The 18,823-nt window shown below is 39.4% G+C and overlaps 1 protein-coding gene across 1 annotated transcript in view; it reads right to left on the bottom strand.

The window, feature by feature from the left end:
• Window positions 1-705: 705 nt before the first annotated feature.
• slc2a15a (solute carrier family 2 member 15a) overlaps window positions 706-18,823 on the bottom strand; it is a 36,360-nt gene continuing 18,242 nt past the window's right edge. Inside the window, exons 8-12 of the mRNA XM_062430249.1 lie at window positions 8,142-8,252; window positions 7,867-7,968; window positions 6,630-6,705; window positions 3,516-3,643; window positions 706-2,049 (exon numbers count right to left, since the gene is read on the bottom strand). Coding sequence (XP_062286233.1) covers window positions 1,795-2,049; window positions 3,516-3,643; window positions 6,630-6,705; window positions 7,867-7,968; window positions 8,142-8,252 — 672 coding nt within the window. The 3' untranslated portion in view covers window positions 706-1,794. The remainder of the gene's footprint in view (window positions 2,050-3,515; window positions 3,644-6,629; window positions 6,706-7,866; window positions 7,969-8,141; window positions 8,253-18,823) is intronic.

Genomic DNA, 18,823 nt, shown 5'->3' with positions numbered 1-18,823 from the left:
GTCAGAGATCATCTGACCAGAGCATGGGCATTGTCCAGATGCATTGTTGGTACTGTGGTCAGGATCAGGACCAACAATAATCAGCAGACATGAAGAAGCTGAAGTTTGTAACATGTTGGATTCAGGCTGAATATTACGAATTTTAACATCCCACACCAAGCTGCGGAGTTAGTATTTTTTTTTAATATAAAACATATTTTAGAATAAGAGCTGCACAGTTGCTAGTTTCCTATTAATGTACAGAATAAACAAGAGCTGAGTATCACACTAATATGGTAAATGTGTTTGAGAATAACTGTCAAAAAAAGATAATGTTGCAATATTATTTTATTTGTGTAGTTATCTTTGAACACAATTCAAAAATGCTTTTGAATATTTCCATGTATTCAAAAGACTGGGTTTCTATAGTTTGTACAAAACACATTATAGCGTATTTACTGTACAGCTCAGAGAGCACAGAGCTCTAATACAGTTTGTAAAATGACTAAATATTGTACAAGATATAGCAGTATTTCTACTGGGAAAAATTGAGAACGTTTTTAAAAAGGTTAATTCATGTCACACATTCACACCTCATTTTCCACACGCACTAATACATTTGTGTGTATAAACTACGCACAAATGTATAAACCCCCCCCCCCAGTAATACTAGCCCATTGTGATAAGTGCCCAGGATTAAAACTTAAATCGTGCATAGCTCTGCTCTGTGCCAGATATATGGTGCACTTAATCATTGAAATCTGGGAACATGATGACATCACTAAAACAAGTCTGACTGGTCAAGAAAAACATGACCAATTATATGATCAGACAGGTGGGAAACAAATGATGTAAACCACTGAGAGGTCAGCCTGAAAGTGTTTAGAGCTGAAACAAGTCATTGATTAGTCAAATATTATGCTAACTTAAATCAACTAAATGTTTAAGCAATTTGTCAAGTAAAAAATGGTAAATGCTTTATACTTATATAGCACTTTAAAAAAAAAAAAAATGTTGACCACTCAAAGCGCATTTACACTAAATGTCATATTTACCCATTCACACACATTTACACACCGTTGGTGCAGCCATCAGGAGAAATCTGGGGTTAAGTATCTTGGACACATGGACATGTAGACTGGAGGAGCTGGGGATTGCACTTATTGAGCATCTTAATTGTGATTATTTACCACTTTTCTTTGTCTTATGTGATAGTAAAATGAATGTGTTTAAGTTTTGGACACTTGATAAAACAAAGCAAGACATTTGAAATAATCACCACAGGCTTTAGGAATCTGTAATGGGTATTTTTCACCACTTTCTTTTACTACAATTTATAGACCAAACAATAAATTGATACATTTAGAAAATAAAGTAATCATTAGTTACAGCCCTCATTCCAGGGTCTGTCAACTGCAAATTAAGTGTTTTCTCTTTTAAATATGTTGGACTAAGCTGGATGTTTATAAGTCTGATCAACTGACTGCTCTGGTTTCTTGACCCAGTGAACTTTTTTACAGTGATGTTCCCATGTTCCCAGATCTCAACAATTACCTTGGAGAATACAGCATTTTTATTACTGACATAAAGGACAGCTCCAAAGTTCCAAGCTTTGCTTCAATAGCTTAGGCTGACTAAAATATGAAATTGATAAGAAGTTGCACATATAAGAACCACATACTGTGCTGTTTATTCAGCAATGTTTTGAACCTGAGTATGATCTAAGTGAAATGTCCAGCTTTACCCGACCAGAATAAGTGTTTGGTTCATGTGTAAAATCTGGATCTGCAGTCCCAGCGAGAACCTGAACCTTCATTAAGGAACAGAAGAAGAACTGTCGAACTCCAGTGAAGTGTGTTCCAGGCCGCCATAGCCGTTGATCTTCTTTAGCTTCAGCTGGTCAACGTGGATCAGGCCCTGGGTCTCTAGAATGGCCTCCTTCTTAGAGAAGATCCGGCTGATCTCCATGAAGGTCTTGTTTTTGGTTTCAGGGATGACAATGTAGACATAGACGGCCACAGACAGACAAATGCTGCCAAACACTAAGTAGCAGTATGACCCAGCTGACTTCTGATGGTTGGCATATTGAGCGATGGGGACAGAAAACTGAGTTTTAGACCAAGAGTCTGAGAATGGATTAACATTGTTTGTTTCTTAGATCTCAGTGCATGAAAGAAGCAATCTAAAGAGGAGAGAGTTTACTTTTGATCAAACTCAAAACAGACCAAAGCTAAAGCAAAAGGAGGGAAATTCATGCTGTCACAGATTAATGCAAAGCACACACGATGCTAGGTGTGGTTAGACTGTTTACACTGAGAGTGATCCATTTGATCAGGTGCTGATTTATAGTCATTACAACTTATAATGTAGTTGAGGCAAATGAGTAAACAGGGGGAGCGTTTTCACTGCCTGATCCTTCATGATTCATCTCTACTAAAGTAGAGTCTAGTAGTAGAGTCTGAGGCAGTTCCTGTTGAGCACCAACAGATCATGTGGGATGCTCTCTGTGTTCCTGCTATCAACTAGACATTTGCGGGTAATTCAAATAGTCAACTCAGATCAGCCTCTCACGTTGCCTCTATTTTATATAGCTTACTGTTACACAATCATGCCTACATGCTTCAGGCTTGTGAGACATGACAGACTCTTGTATCCGACTGTCATTGTGTTGTCTTACAGCACACCTGATCCAGTTATCTTACTGCAACATCAAAACAGACGGTGCAAACAGGCTCCAGATGTAACAAGTGTGGGACTGCCCTACAGGCCGACATGGTACCGAATCGCCAACATTGTTGCTTCACTAGTACACCAGCTATGTCAGAAAACAACTGTCCAGTCAGAACAGAGTAGGTAAATCATGTGCTCAAAGCAACATACACATACAGCCTCTTTGAATCTGTATGTCAGAACACACCATTACTGTCAGTTAGCAGTAATGGCAGATTCATTTGACATTTAAAGGCATCCAGGGGAGGGCACAGGCACTGAATTTGACAGTATATAGAATAACCAGGCAGTAGTTTATAAGAATGTAGAAGAATTACGATTACAAAGGAAAGGAAAGGAAAAGTGGGTGACTTCAAGCAATGTGGTGTGTTAGACTCCACTCTCTCCTCTATCAAACAGTAAATGACTAAACGTATGATCATTTTCAGTAATGAAACAAGATTTACCTTCCAACCATTGCTTGTATCACAAAGTAAATGAAAGACTGCATGTGGAGAATATAACTCCAGCATGATACAGTCTGATCATGTATGATACACTGAGACTATTCTCCCAATAAAAATGACAGTTGTTTCAGCACATGCTGTAAAATGTCCTGTCCTTGCATTCAAGTGAAAAAAAAGCCCTAGCAGCCACAGGTATTGTGACCCTGCCCACTGTGAGCAATTTTGTAAATTAGACTTGCTCTATGTGAAAAGTGCCCTGAGGTAACATCTGTTGTGATTTGGCACTATCTAAACGAAGTGACTTGACCTTTAACCCCATGCAAGTATAAATGCATCTTAAGGCAAAGCAAAGCCTTTTACCTGTAAGAAGGGGAAGACGAAGCCCACTGTGAAATTGGACAGCCAGTTGAGTGATCCTCCTACGATGTAGGCTGCTGGGCGGTGGGACTGTTTGAACAGCTCCGCTGTGATCAGGAAGGGAACACCCGCTAAACAGGAACAAAGCAGAAATAAATCAACGAAAACTACACATTCTTGTTTAATGTTGCTGTGGTGAACCCCAGCCATTGAAATAAAGTGACTCACAAGAGAAAGATACTTGAAAAGAATTGTTCAAATTGAAGTAACAGACATTGAGATATCCTCATTTTTCGTCCCTGGTATGGGTCAAACTCCAAAAACAGAGTCCTATATTTCCCACAATGCACCTCAAAAGGGTTTCTCATTGCACCCTTTCTGACAGTTTCTGTAAAGCTGAAGTTTGATTCCATCAGAACTACAGAAAAATCTACACACACTGAAACCATACTATTTAGCAATTACTTCATATGAGGATATGTCTTTGACAGAGGGGGAGGAGATATTCAGATCCTTTACTTTAGTAAAAGTACCAATACAGCATCATAAAAGTATTCCATTATAAGTAAAAAGCATTGCATGAAAATGTATTACTACAGTCAAATTGAGAGATTATTAGATTATTAATAGTGAAGCATCAGTGTTAGAGCAGCATGTTACTGTTGTAGCTGCTGGAGGTGGAGCTAGTTTACACTACTTTATATACAGTTAGCTAGTTTAGTCCAGTGGTTCCCAACCTAACCTGACCAAAGGTCTCATCATATAAATCTGAGGGATCATGAGATGATTAATGGGAGAGGAAAGAAGAAAAAGCAACATGGAGATGATTATAGAGGAACATTTGTTTCTCTATAATGTTAGCAGCTTGTCTTTTATAAAAAAAGGAGTGCACATTTGTTTTGAAACTGTATGTCAAATCAAGAACTTCAAAAAAGTGAGGTATGAATGTGTTTACAAATTAGGTTTTCTACTTCTAATAAGACTACAATTCAAACAAAGGCAGCATACTGCTTGTATTTTCAATGAAGAATACCAATTTGTTTAATGATAGGTATGTGATATGTGTGTGAATCATATTATTCATGTCCATGATTTGATTATTCATGTTCATTCATCATCTTTCACACCAATAAGGTTTATGAAAGGCTAATTAGAGATAAATAGAATCAGCCAATCAGGTGAGGGCCAGGCCAGTATGTGGATGGGAGAGTCATATATCAAGTACAACATTATATTACTATATTCTATCATTAAACAACATAGTTTGTCTCTCTTACATGGAGCATGGAGACAGATTACATGGGTTTGTCAGTTTGGTTTCATAATTGCATACAGAAAAATAAATGACCATATTTATCACCAAGTGTAAGATGTGTTGAAAAATAGTGTTACATAAAAAGTAGGGCAACATCACTTTTTACACATTTACATTATGGCATTCCTGTGACTATTAATACTTGTAAATATCATTAGTTCACAGATTTGATATGTAAAAATTAAAATGAGATTACCCCAGAAATAACAGTAAATTACATTAAATTAAAGATCTTTAAATTAAGGATCCTTTTAAGAATTTCTTAGGTATAATGGCCAGGGGGCGCCATTTCATAACACAAAGCACCCTGGGCTACTGCTGAGTCAGCTTTATAATATCACCAGAAGAGTGGAGTCCAACACAAGGTGTGGAATATAAGGAACTAAATCATCTTAAAATCTCTTTACAGTTACAGTCAGATACAATTGAAATGTAAGGGTAGCTTTACTCAAATGATTTAGAATAACATTTGAGTAAGACAACTATTAAATTAGTACAACTAAATATTTTAAATTAGTGACATTTTATGAACTAAATGATAGATTAGATACAGAAGATATTAAATGAAGTGATGATGAAAATGATCAATGTGTGTAGCTAAACATTAAGTAGAAACTTTCACTACTTTGAATATAAGCTTAAAAGACTATAAGTTGCCCCCCATATTCTCCTATTGTCCTACCAGAGCATTATTCTGCTGCCAGGATAAGGGGTCTCCCCACACCAAACATCACAGAACTTAACAATTAAGCCATTGCACACATTGCAACTTCAATAGCACAGGACACACACTCACTCAATCACCACCGTATCCGAATGCCCTCTGGGTGCTGGTACAGGGCATTAAGGTGTAGAAGGGCTCGCTTTGAGAAAGGCCTGATTTTCCCTTTCAGACTGACTGAATCAGAGCTCAGGGTTTTCAGGGTGTCTCCATTCTCTCTAACCATCCTCACCATGCAGAAAAACATACCCTGACTACATCACTTGTCTTTTGGTTGCCACTATATCGTAGCCCCCGTGGTGGTTGCCTCCTCCTCCACACTGTTATTTGATTCTACAGCGCGATATTCGGCCTCATATCATGAAACTATTTCTTCAAAATATGCTGATATGAATTTAATTGTATATTTTAGTGTATGCTTTTCATTAATGCTGGAGTAACGTGATTGGTGAAGTGTTTTGGAAGACCCACATTTTTCAGTCTTTGAAGGCACCACTACAGAGGAAAGGCAAATCTCCAAAGTCTGCACTTTTTCTGGACTTTTGCTGGTAAATGAGTGGGGAGCACTGGGTGCAGGCAACAAGGAGAGAAGTTAAACGTTGGTCATTTGCATGTACTACCTATGTCATAATGACACAATGCTGGTTTAAAATTGGCAAAGTTTTCTTTTAAATATAAAAGCAGCTTCCCTTGTCTTTGAAATGTCCTCACAACGTGTTAACGCTGTTTTCCCAGTGAATAGAGCAGCATGAACACCTGCACTTCTCTCCAGTCTTTTTCTAACTTTTTAACAGTAGAAACACTGTTCCCATTCATAGCTCTGCTGCCATGTAATATGAAGAGTAACCAGAACAAAGTTATACCATTGAGCAGTTTGATGCCAGGCGTGAGGTGAACAGGCCATTGAGGTGAACAGGTCAACAGGTACACTCTCTGTGGTTACCCATTTACAGTGTTGAAGAATATCAGTAGTGCATAACAATACAGGACTTTCCAATAGCAAATGTGTTTCTTCTAAAGAGCATTAACAATATCTATATCCTCACGAGGGCTGAGTAGGTGTGACTGTAGATCAACTTGCCTGGACCAATGCAGAAGCCAGCGATGATGCCGACCACACAGCAGACACTGATGTAGCGCATAAATGATAGGTGAGCCTGCAGGGAAAAGAAACAGCATGAGTCAGTCTGACAACATTTAGTTATTATCTCTAATGAGAAAGTTGACTTCATTCTTCTCCAACACTGTCTCACACCTCTGCCCAAATTACTGGCCCACAGGGTAAAGTAGGAATACAGTGATGTCTGCCAACTGAGAGAGAAACTGGCACAGCTGTTCATCCCACACTCATCCCACACTGTTTAACATCAGTTTAACAGGGGTCTGCTCCATTTGCCTTTCCTTCTGCTTGTTTCCTTCCCTCCCTCACCTTCCACTTGTCTCCTATCAAGTGACGAAAGGAAAGGAGGAAAGTGAAGTAAACTGTCACAGCGAAATAGAAATTTCCATCAAAAAGATGGATCACAAAGGTGCATATTGCCACATGCAAATGACAACCATGTGCCTTTGTCAGGATTTTATATTTCCCATCATAGTCAACTTATAGCTACTAGAACCAATATTTCAGTTGAAAGAAACACCAAATACACTTGTGTGGGACACACTCATTCTGTCCTACATGTCAGTTCATTCCTTCAGTGGAAGTGATAACTGTTTATAAGTAGGGTAACAGTTTACTTCAGGTTTATCATTAATAATCAGTCTATATACAGTTAATAAATGTAGTGTTTATTATTGTATTAGTTAACAACTATAACAGATAATGAATGGCAATAAAGTCAAAAGTTAGAATTTCTGACAAATACTGTACATAAATAAAGGCTTAAGGTGGGACACAGTTGCATTGTTATAAACAATTTATTAAATATTCGTATACTGCTTATGCTAATTAGAAAGGCATTTAAATAACAGCAGTGGCAAGAGTCCATTGAAAATGTGCCAATTTTGTCATCATAAAGAGCTATATGTGCGATAGAATACAACCATGGACCTTAGGTTGTCTTGTCTCCAATGCATTGGTTTGTCATGATGTCACTAAAGGGACGTTTTAACCACTGTGGGCTCAGCTGATGTTCAAGTGCACACTAATAGCTGCTGAGATAAGATGTTTCCATTTTCATTTGCTTCTCACCCACATCACAAACATGTTGTGTCTTCAAACTGTAGTTGATACCATATCCCCAAGTTAGGGTTAAAACCCCACAATATGGAATACCATGTACACACACACACACACACACACTAACACACACACGCACCTGTAAAATTAGGGATAATGTGATTCCACCACTGCAGATACCCATCATAGCGAAACCCCCAATCATGAGAGGCCTCCTGCCCAGCTTCTCTATGGTGAAACACTGCAAGACACAGTCATAGCTCATAAAAGGATTTTTTTTTTTAACCTTTATTTATTCAGGGGAAATTCACACACAGGAACATTTAATATAAAATACATTCTGGAAAACCATTCCAGTAAAAAGATTGGACAACATGTACAATACATTAACACCTCTCTAATCTGTAAGTTTACCCCAATGAGTCCAGCGATGATTTCTATTATTCCTGTGCCTGCTGTGGTGTATTGGATCTCTGGTGCAGGGATTCCTGCATTATTAAATATGTCATTGGTGTAGAACCAGATCTGTGGTAGAAAAACAGGTATTTAAAGATTAGTGAGCCATAACCACCTCCAGAGAGAGCATTAACTCTCCCTGTAGTTACTATACCTTTGTTTGAAACACCAGTTTGATTCGGTCTGATTTAATATTAATAAACAACAGTGGCCAGGAAGTGCAAAACAACATTACACAATACACAAATTGTGAAACACTAATTTACATTTTGGAAAACATTTTTACAAAATTAATGAATCATGTTATTTTTTCTAGTGTAAGTCCCCAAACAAATGTACAATGACATCATCTTCACGGAAAGGGAATATACCAAATACCGGCATTGACACGGAAGTGATCAAGTTAGTGGCAATAGTCCTCCGGTATGTCTCCCCAAATGTGTTTGGGGACTGGTAAAGTGTTTTGCCACTTGTAAATTAGTGTTCTAAAATGTAAATGTGTTTTGTCCTTGGTAAAAGTGTTTTTCTCATGTCATTTTGTTGTTTGTATGATATGTAAAAATGTTTTCCAAAATGTAAATTTGTTTCAACACTTTGTAATGTTGTTTGCACACCGTAATAAATGATATGAATTATTTCTTATGTCTAATTAATAGACTGTTAAATGAGACTTACACTGGAGAAAATAACATGATTCATTTTTTTTTAAATTGTACTCAACTGGTACTATCAATAAAACAATTAAAAATGATAACAAAGTTTGATCATTTTCATCTTAATCATACTGCTTTCTATAAATGTTGGGCACCCCAAACATCGAGAAGTCCAAGCAGCATGCATTGCTGTCTGCCAAACAGTCTCTTTTTTGATAGCACCACTGAGGGGCAGCAATGCAGGACCTTTAATGTCAAATTGCGTTTGAAGGACATTCACGCCATCTGATGTACAAAAAGACAAACAACAGAATAAGGAAGTACTGCAAAACAAAATGATTGAGATGAAGCCAAATCTGAAAGTGTGGCGAAAGTATGTGACAACAGGACAAATTCAACTTACAAAGTTGACATACTGGCAAAATAGATCTTAATCAAAATATGTTTTCAAGAAACTAAGGGCAAGACTGAGCTCTGCCCAACGGTAAACGTTAGGGTTAGGAATTTATTTATTGTTTTTAACCTGAAAGTTAATCTTTTGAAGAAAAAAAAAAAAATCTTCCTCAAACTAAAAACATTGGAAAACCCAGATTATGTCCAACCATTTTTTTAAATTCTCACTTTCTGCAATATATGTACCCTTGACCTGTAAATATGATAGGACTAAAAGTCAAGATATCTCAATATCTGTGGTTTCAATTTTTACCTCTCTTTTTAAATCTGTGTCTTGTGAATCAATTCATTTACATTTTATTTATATAGTGCCAAATCATAACAGAAGTTATCTCAGGGCAGTTTTCATTGACTGTACTTTCCTATTTTACAGAGACCCAACATTTCCCTTTGACCAGCACTTGATGACAGCAGCAAAGAAACATTTCCTTTCAACAGAAGAAACCTCAAGCAGAACCGAGCTCTAAGTGGGTGGCCATCTGCCTTGACTGGACAAATCACTGAACATAATGGAAATGTATTTAGTTATTTTTGTGCCACAATAGTGATCGTGCAGTGACACTTATCTGAGCCTCAGTGGGACTTTCACAAGCACACACTTTATATTTTGAACAGAAAATATTAATCTGAGCAAACAAACATTTGTCCTGTGCGCTCTCTACCCTTCCTTCGTATGTAAATGAACCACAAAACCCGCCAATCACAGACTGGAAGGAGGCATCTCTGATTGGCTGTTTTGCATCCAATAAGGCTGCAAGTGAGGGATTCTGTGTGCATAAATGATAAACCTGTGATGGTCAAATCTCTAGAAAGATGGATTTCACTGCCTATATCTCTGATAGGAAGAATACATATTTTATTTAAGGGAATGTGAAGTGTTATATGTTAGAGGTATACATTGTATAAGAACGCTGGCAGATTTGATATAGTCTGTACTGTGTTGAAAATAAATAAAAACATTATTAAAAAAAAATAAACAAAATATTATTATTAATTGTTAACAACAAATTAAAGAATAATCACTTCTAATGATTAATATAGGGCACCACCGAGAAAACCGGAAATAACCAAACTGTCTGATTTGCCTCAATCAGTCATAAAAGTAGAAAAGGTGAAGGTGTGAAACTCCGAGCTGTCTATTTTGATCAGCCACTTATCACAATAACATATGCACAATGATCACAAAAATGTTTCTCTTTAAAGCTATAACAATTTATTAACAAATTATTAATCATCAAGTTAATCATTGAAAGTTATAAATTGTACTACCAGTATAACTAATAGACAAACAACAACAGATGTGTATGACTGTACAAATAAACAGGTGTGTGTGTGTGTGTGTGTGTGTGTGTGTGTGTGTGTGTGTGTGTGTGTGTGTGTGTGTGTGTGTGTGTGTGTGTGTAGGAGAGAAGAGGGGTGCTTGTGTGTCTATGTGCGTGTGGGCACAGGGAGAGAAAGGGGGTTTGTATGTGTGTGTGTGTGTGTGTGTGTGTGTGTGTGTGTGTGTGTGTGTGTGTGTGTGTGTGTGTGTGTGTGTGTGTGTGTGTGTGTGAGGGAAGTGTTCAGGAGCGTGGGGGGTTCAGGCTCACGGGCGTCGAAGTGGGGGGAGAAATTGGAATGGTGTACCAGGGCCCCAAGCATGGGGGGGCCCTGGGCTTTTGTTTAAATATATCAGTTATAAAAAACGACGTCATAAATATTAAAATAAAATCAAAGTTGCTATGAAAGTTCAATAATAAGGTTGCTTTAATCAAATTAAGACTGTCTGAGATTAACTGCACCCCCTTGCAAAAATGCAAAATGGTTAATTCCGCCAGGTAGGACTCGCTAACGGTTGTTAACTTTTTATATACAGTCTATGGTTGTTAAGTGACTCATTCCTACACAGTGCTCTATGCAGTAACATGTCTCTCTCAAAGAGTAAATCAGGCTGCCAGAAGAGAAAGGAGAGAGAGGAGAAAGAAAGAAGCAAAGACTAGGCAACCAGATGCTTAAGTTTTTTTCAAGGAAAGGTTAGTTCAGCCCAAATGTTAAGCACATTATGATAGATGAAATACCAGGTTTTAAACGGCTCTCCCAAGTTTGGCGTGAGAGTGTGTGAACTGCTTGAAATGCGTGAGACTGCTTTGAATGGAGTCAATCCATTAACACATCCAAGCTCACCAAAATCAATATCCCTCTTTGGTGAAGGCTAAATAGACTAATAACAGTTATTATAAAATGTTATTTGTACCTATAGTAGCAGCCTACTCATTTTAAAACATGCTTAGCAGTTATTATTGATGATATTGATGCTGATAATAATTTAAAAAATCTAGTTAATGGCATAAGTAACCTAGCACATAATACAGCAAATGTCCATTACCCGTTAGCAAATCTAAATCTGACCTTTTCAATCAAAAGTCTCTTTCAGAAGCAGTGGCAGAAAGTGGATCAGCTACTCCATTCTCCTCTACTGCAGACTTGAGTGAAGGCCATAATGACTATTGAGTCATGTTTTGTTTTTGGATGTAGAATTTTTCTGCTGTTTATTGTTTATTAAGGATCCAGAGTTTAACATCATCACATCACAGCAATGTTAAGCCATGTGTGGCATCATGGAAACCTGTTTACATTTCTTTTAAAAGTAAAATCTGACTGACTGGTGAGTCTTAGCAATTTTTTGAAGTAACCTAGGAAGTAAATTATAACAGGTGTGTTATAGTCTACTTTGGGGGTCATTAATAGGCCTTGCGATCTCCAATACTGTGAGCTCAAACTGAAAACAACACAATTCACAAACCACAGTAAAACAACTTAAGGGTAGACTACAGTGTGTCTGTTTGGAAGGCGGCGGGGATGGGTCTAGGGTGGAGTGGGGGGCCCTTCAGGAGGCTTATGTATGGGGGCCCAGAATTTGGTGCTACACTCCTGGTCAGGCTGACAGACTCGGCAGTCTCGTCACACAAGAACAGGAAGCAGATCCGGGGGACCGTTTCCACTGGACAAAGTGGCGCGAGGACGCCCACTCGTGGTCAAAGCTCCAAAACACACCGGCTCAACAGCACCCACGTGGGGAATGAATGAGGCTAGGATGTAGCCTAGCTTGTATCCTATGCTGAGTGGTGTGGGACATGAACATGTGTACGTGTGTGAGTGGTTAGTAAGAGGAAGAGAGAAAGAAAGAAACGACAATCAAGAGAGAGAGAAAGTAGCAAAGCTTGGTACACAGATAAACACGCACAGCTTGTAGGCTATGGACGCGTATCACCTGATACTGGCGACTAAGCTTGTTGTTTCTCTCGCTAAAGATGGCGCTAACCCACGAGCAAGCTAACTTGCTAACGGGTGTAGAACATGATTGTGAAGGAAATACAACAGCTGGTCTGCCCACAGATATTAACCAGCCACAGCGGGCATATGGCGGCTTAATATGCTGTTTCCACACGGCAGGGCCACTTATGTCCTTTACAAAAGCACAGTAACACGAAGTCCTGGCGGACTAAAAGAAACAGTTTAGCATGTCGCTATGACAACAACTGTAAACAAAGCACAGCCGGTGAGGACGCGTGGGCGTAGATGGCAAGCCTAAACAACAGCAATACACAATAATACTCAGCTAGTATTATACACACACATTAATAAACTCTGCCCAGACAAAACCCCTTCCTGTCCTTTGGTGGTGAGTGGTGCGTTTCATCCGTTAGGAGGAAGTTCAGCTGTCCTCACAGTGTCAGACCATCCATCAGCTAACGGGCGTTGATTTTAGGCTCTCTGGCAGAAATCAGTTAGCTATTCATGGGAAAAACATCCACGAGCTCTTCGAGGCGGAAATCATCCATGGCCTAGGAACGGGATTAATCCAGCGTTCTCTTCTGCAGGAATATTAGCGGCTCTCAGCGGCTCTTAGGGATCCAGAATAGCTCTGAGAAACACGTGTTCTTGCCCTCTTTAAGTCTCCCGCGTCGACGGAGAGACAAAAGTCTCTCCTGGCAGGATAACTATTGAAAACGCATTGTTTTCTGTGTGCAGCTGGCTTTTATGGGCAGGAAGGGGGGGTGTTCAGGTAACCCACATCAGGCTTTGATTCTTCCTGCAAGGCCGGGCCTTTGTCTTTGAGCAGACAAAAGGGAAGCCATGTGCTTTGGTTCACTAAAGCACAAGGGTATTGAGGCCCCCAACAGTGACACACTGCATGTTCTGTTACTACAATTACACCTAAGATAGCTAGCTGCTTGTTTTCTTCGAATTGTTTTAATGATGGCTGAGAAGCAAATGTAAAACATCACTCTCTGACATATGCCTAAAGTGGAAAAAAACGTAAATGGTGTAAAAATCTAAATGAGGGAAACATTTAGGACTTGAGGGCTGCAAAGGTGGTGCAACATTGCCACGGAGAGACAGCAGTCATTTGCTCATATTCAATTTGAGGCTTGAGGGGAGGCAGGACAGGGCAGGAGGTGTATTAACTGGAGACAGCAGACGGTGACAGGTAGATGAGTACGCCAACACATGGCTGGCATAAACTGCTACATACACACACATAGTCCTGAAGTGTTCCAGGAACTGTGCCAAGGCTTACCAACTGTCACATACACATACTGTAGGACTAAAGATCATCTTAAGCATCTGCCACATTGCAATCACCATTACTGTCATCATCATCACATCAATGTAGTCAAGAACACTGTTAACATAATCACAAGTGTTGTTTCATCCTCACCAAAATCTTCAACCTCAGAATGACTGTGATCATCCTTGTCAGCATCTTTATCAAGTATAACTACCACCTCAATTACTGCCATCTTCATCATCATTGCAATTATTACTAATTATCATCATAATTGTTCTTGTTGTATTCTCTATTGCTCTATTATTACTATCATCTTATGTTCACCAAAATCTACATTACTGTCAACAAAATCACTTTCATCAGCAGCATCCTCATTACTGTTCTAAGTCTTATCATTGCTGATCATGATTGTTGTCAATTACAATATTTATCTTTACTGTCATCACTATCTCACTGTCAACTTTATCATCATGGTCACCAAAATCACCTTTATCGTCATTATCATCATCATTATCATCAACATCACCACTGACAAATATCATCGTCATTCTCAGTATTGCTGTTTTCTTAACCACCATCATCGTCACCATCACCAACAGTATCAATGTAATCATCATCCCTATGCTAATCATCATCAATATTATTCTAATTATTTTACCCTAGTAAGCACTATAGTAATCATCATCATCATCATCATCATTTTCACCACCACCCTCTTTGTTGTCACTGTAATCTTCATCACCAATATATATTACCTTATCATTATTACTTTCATGATTTACCAATATCATCTCTGCCATCATTACCATCACTGCTGATACTCACTGATGAATATTTATGCAAATTAATTTAATTGTACTATAATATCCTTGTCCTTCTCATTACAGTAATCCTGTTTTCATTCAAAAATATCTGCCAATGTCACCATAACTCATCTTATCCTCAGTACTGTTTTGAGTGTGAACATCTTTCAGCATTGCTCCACTGTTGAGTAGGCAGAGCTAATTAGCAGCTAAAAATACAGCATGGAGAAGGGCGTGCTAATGAGATCAGGTCCAGTGCTTACAGTTTGCACTTTCTGGCCAGGGCGCCCTGGTAATCATTTGAATAATTAATGAATCCCCAGGGCATGATTCAGAGAGGGAATCTGACTAATCATATCAGTGGAAAAATGATGACAGCAATGTTTGGCTTGATGTGAAAGACTTATAAAACAATAGGGGATAATTTAGGCCTGTTTTCATCTCAGTGTCTTTGTTTAAATAAGCTTGATCAATCAGATGAGTGAGCTATAGAAACAGGCAGAATGGGCGAGGTAGAGAAAGAGGGTGAAAAGGCAAAAGGAGAATGATGTGAAATTAAATGTTGCTCAAAGAGATAAGAGCCAGAACTGACTAAAACATCTGATGTTGTTTCATCAGGAGTTTCTGCCAGTTTGTGCTACTCGTCTCTCTAGCCTAAAGACTCTATTTACCAGACGCCATTTGGCAGCCAACACCTGATGGTAAGCAAGCACACACAGGTGATGGATAAAATGTTATACTGTTATGAAGCAAACACCTTCCAAATCTCAGAATACCCTCTGGACAATAACAGTATATACAACTGGTGTATTTTGGACCTGTTTTAAAAGAATCCTAATATAATGAAATGTTGCATTGGTAGAGGTGTGGACTCAAGTCACACGACTTAGACTCGAGTCAGACTTAAGTCGTGAATGGGATGACTTAGACATGATTGACAAAATCAGTAAAAGACTTGCAATGCAATACAAGTGACTTCAGCTTTTTGACTTGCAATGACTTGATATATTTTGTGAATCAATTCATCAGGCATCAGCAGCATTTGCATTGTGCAAAGGGAAAGGTGGAGAAAAGAAAAAAGAAAAGAAGTATCTTTATTTGAACAGCACTTTTCAAAACCAGGGTTACAAAGTGCAAATGCAAGCATATGACAGAGCTGTATGACACATAAATTGGTTTCATTCATATTTAACAAATAGATATTTAAAGAGTCCCACAGGTTCTGTCCTTGAGCCAATCCTGTTCTCATTGTACACGTTACGTTTTCTCTGGGTCATTTGTTCAGCCGTTTTCAAGAGATGTCATATCACTGTTATGCTGATGATACACACATCTACAGATCTAAAAACTGGTGTTTAAGACCCACTTTTGACATTACTTTTTTTGCAGAGAGATGTGGATGTGGACATGATTATAGGTCTGTAAAGGGGCCGTCCACACTAACAGCGATAACAATAACAATAACTATAATAATGATGTGAGCACCCACACTTATAAACTATAACGTCCTATAAAGCAGTGACGCTACCGCTGTATGTTGTACAGAAAATTAAAAAGAAAAACAGAAGGGTTCACAGGCGGGTGCTGATTCAGTGTGTTGTTCAGAAGTATCTCGGGACACTAATTGCTGTGATGTTTCAGTATTTATAGACAACAGGGCACAATGAGCAGCTTTTATTGCACACTGGCAGGGACACACAGTATGAACAGAGATCTGAAGCCTTAAAGATTCACTAACTTTGTTTGGATGATGCTTTGTTTGACTCTGACACAGAGACTGAGGACTGGTTGGTGAGCCTTGTAGTCACTCAGTTACAATATTTTGCACACAGCGACAGCTCTGATGAAGAGTTTTTGAGTCTTGAGTAAGCATACAGCTGCACACTGTATTAAATATGTAAAGCTACTGTGTTCTTTTTAAAGCTTTAATTGAAACTCAGCCTAACCCGAAACTGTTAAAGTCTGTGTAAAGTAAGAATAAATATGTTTTCTGAGTTTTACATACCATAGAAAAGTGTGTTGTTAACCACACTGCCAAATTTGAATGATTAAAAAAATTGCCAAATATATGAAATTAGGCTTCAAACCTTCTTTCTCTACTCCCAAACACTGTGGGCGTGCCAGCCGAGTTCGCTGAAATCCCGCCCCCTACCAAGTGTCACCTGTCAATCAAAGTCACCCCGAAACATGGACTTTACGTCTGAGAGCTTTCTGCCACTAGCTCAGCTGCTAACTCTGCGGCTAACTCAGCTACCTGGCTAACTGTAGACTGTAGTAGTGTTAGATGTAGTAACAATAACTGGCCACTAGGCAGGTTAACCACTGAGGAGAGCGGCCTCTCGGTGTGATATAGTAGGTGTAGTAACTCAACGGGAGGCTTCTTGCTGAACAATGGGGGTTTATTTTATCCTTGACGAACACATTTTAATCTCTCTCAGTCACCACATTACTTCACAGTCTTCAGTATAAACTACTTCTTCTATCCTCTGTCGGACTCCCCAACAGGTAACAACTCTAGCCAACGCCACCTAGTGGACTGGCAGACATCTACATATTATGTCAATTACACAGTTACAACATCCCTTCCCCCTTAAGCATTTTCTATACATATCACCGGAACATTATAACTATTTAACTCTGTCCAATTGCCCACAACAGTGGTAATCAGTCTCTCTTAATGCAACTGAAAGTCTTTAAGGTAACTGGGCAACTTAGTTTCCCTTCTTGACTGTCTCCTTACTGGAGTTGTATTTGTAAGAGTTTTCTGTTCAGTCTCTGAGCTTTCAACAGCTTCTGTAGGTGCTGGCTCCTCCAACTTGTCACCCCTGAGTACCACCTGCTCAGCTTCCAGCCATGCTTCCTTTTTTTTCGTTGGCCTGACTTAGCTGAATAGCAGCAGCTTGTTGGTTGTTGTTACATTCTTGTGGTCTCTGGTGGCGAGTGTGAATCTGATCCACATGTCTCCTCACTACTCTCCCATCCCCCAGCATCACTTTATAGGACACCGGTCCTGTCACCGACTCAATAATTCCCGGGATCCACTTGGGCCCTAGACTGAAGTTCTGGGTCAGCACTGAGTCTCCTGTTTTGAACCAGCGTTCTTTCGCCCTTTTGTTGTGATCATTTATCTGTCTTTCTTGTCTTTCCTTCACTTTCCTGCTCAGGTCTGGATGGATTGAATTGAGTGTGCAACGTAGCTTCCTTCCTAGAAGCAACTCTGCTGGGGATAGGCCTGTAGTGGTGTGAGGAGTAACTCTGTAGCTAAATAACACTCTGGCTACCTTAGCTGTGAGTGTGCCCTCTGGACATTTTTTCATCATTCTCTTGAATGTTTGTACCCCTCTCTCTGCTAACCCGTTACTGGCAGCGTGGTAGGGTGCAGAGGTCACATGACGGATACCATTTTTACTCAGAAAGTCTTTGAACTCTGTGCTGGTGAAACAAGTGCCATTATCAGACACCAACAACTCAGGCAGTCCATGATTACTGAAACTGGTACGCAGACACTCAATTGTAGTGGCTGAAGTGGCAGAGTTCACTGGATACACGTCCATCCATTTTGAATGTGCATCAATGAGCACAAAAAACATTTTTTCCATAAACGGTCCGGCATAATCTACATGGAGACGGCTCCACGGTTTGTCCGGCCACTCCCAGGGGTGTAATGGAGCTGGTGCAGGGATATTACGGTGCTCTTGACATGTTGTACAGCCCTTGACCATATCCTCCAACTCCTTGTCCAACTTTGGCCACCACACATAACTCCTAGCCAGTGCTTTCATTCTGGACACTCCTGGGTGGCACTGATGAAGCTGTCTCATAATGTTTTCTTGGCCTGGTTTTGGCACAATCACTCTCCAGCCCCATAACACACATCCATTCTGGATACTGAGTTCATGTTTCCTCACCTCATATGGGGCAAACTCCTCCCCTTTTAATTTTGCTGACCAGCCATTTTGTACCATCTCCCGCACCCTCAGGAGTACTGGATCTTTGTCTGTCCATGCTTTTACTTGATCAGCTGTCACCAGCGTGATGTCAGAGCTCTCCAGCATGAGAACCCTCTCTTCCAGCCTCTCAACTTCCGGTTCCTCCGGTAAAGGAAGGCGGCTCAGGGCATCTGCATTGCAGTGATACTTCCCTTCTTTATACACTATTGTATATTCATAGGCTCTCAAG

The sequence above is a fragment of the Scomber scombrus genome, chromosome 12, assembly GCF_963691925.1.
Source record: "Scomber scombrus chromosome 12, fScoSco1.1, whole genome shotgun sequence".
Classification (NCBI taxonomy): Eukaryota; Metazoa; Chordata; class Actinopteri; order Scombriformes; family Scombridae; genus Scomber; species Scomber scombrus.
Note: the sequence above shows the minus strand (reverse complement) of the source record. Positions and strands in the feature narration are given on the sequence as shown.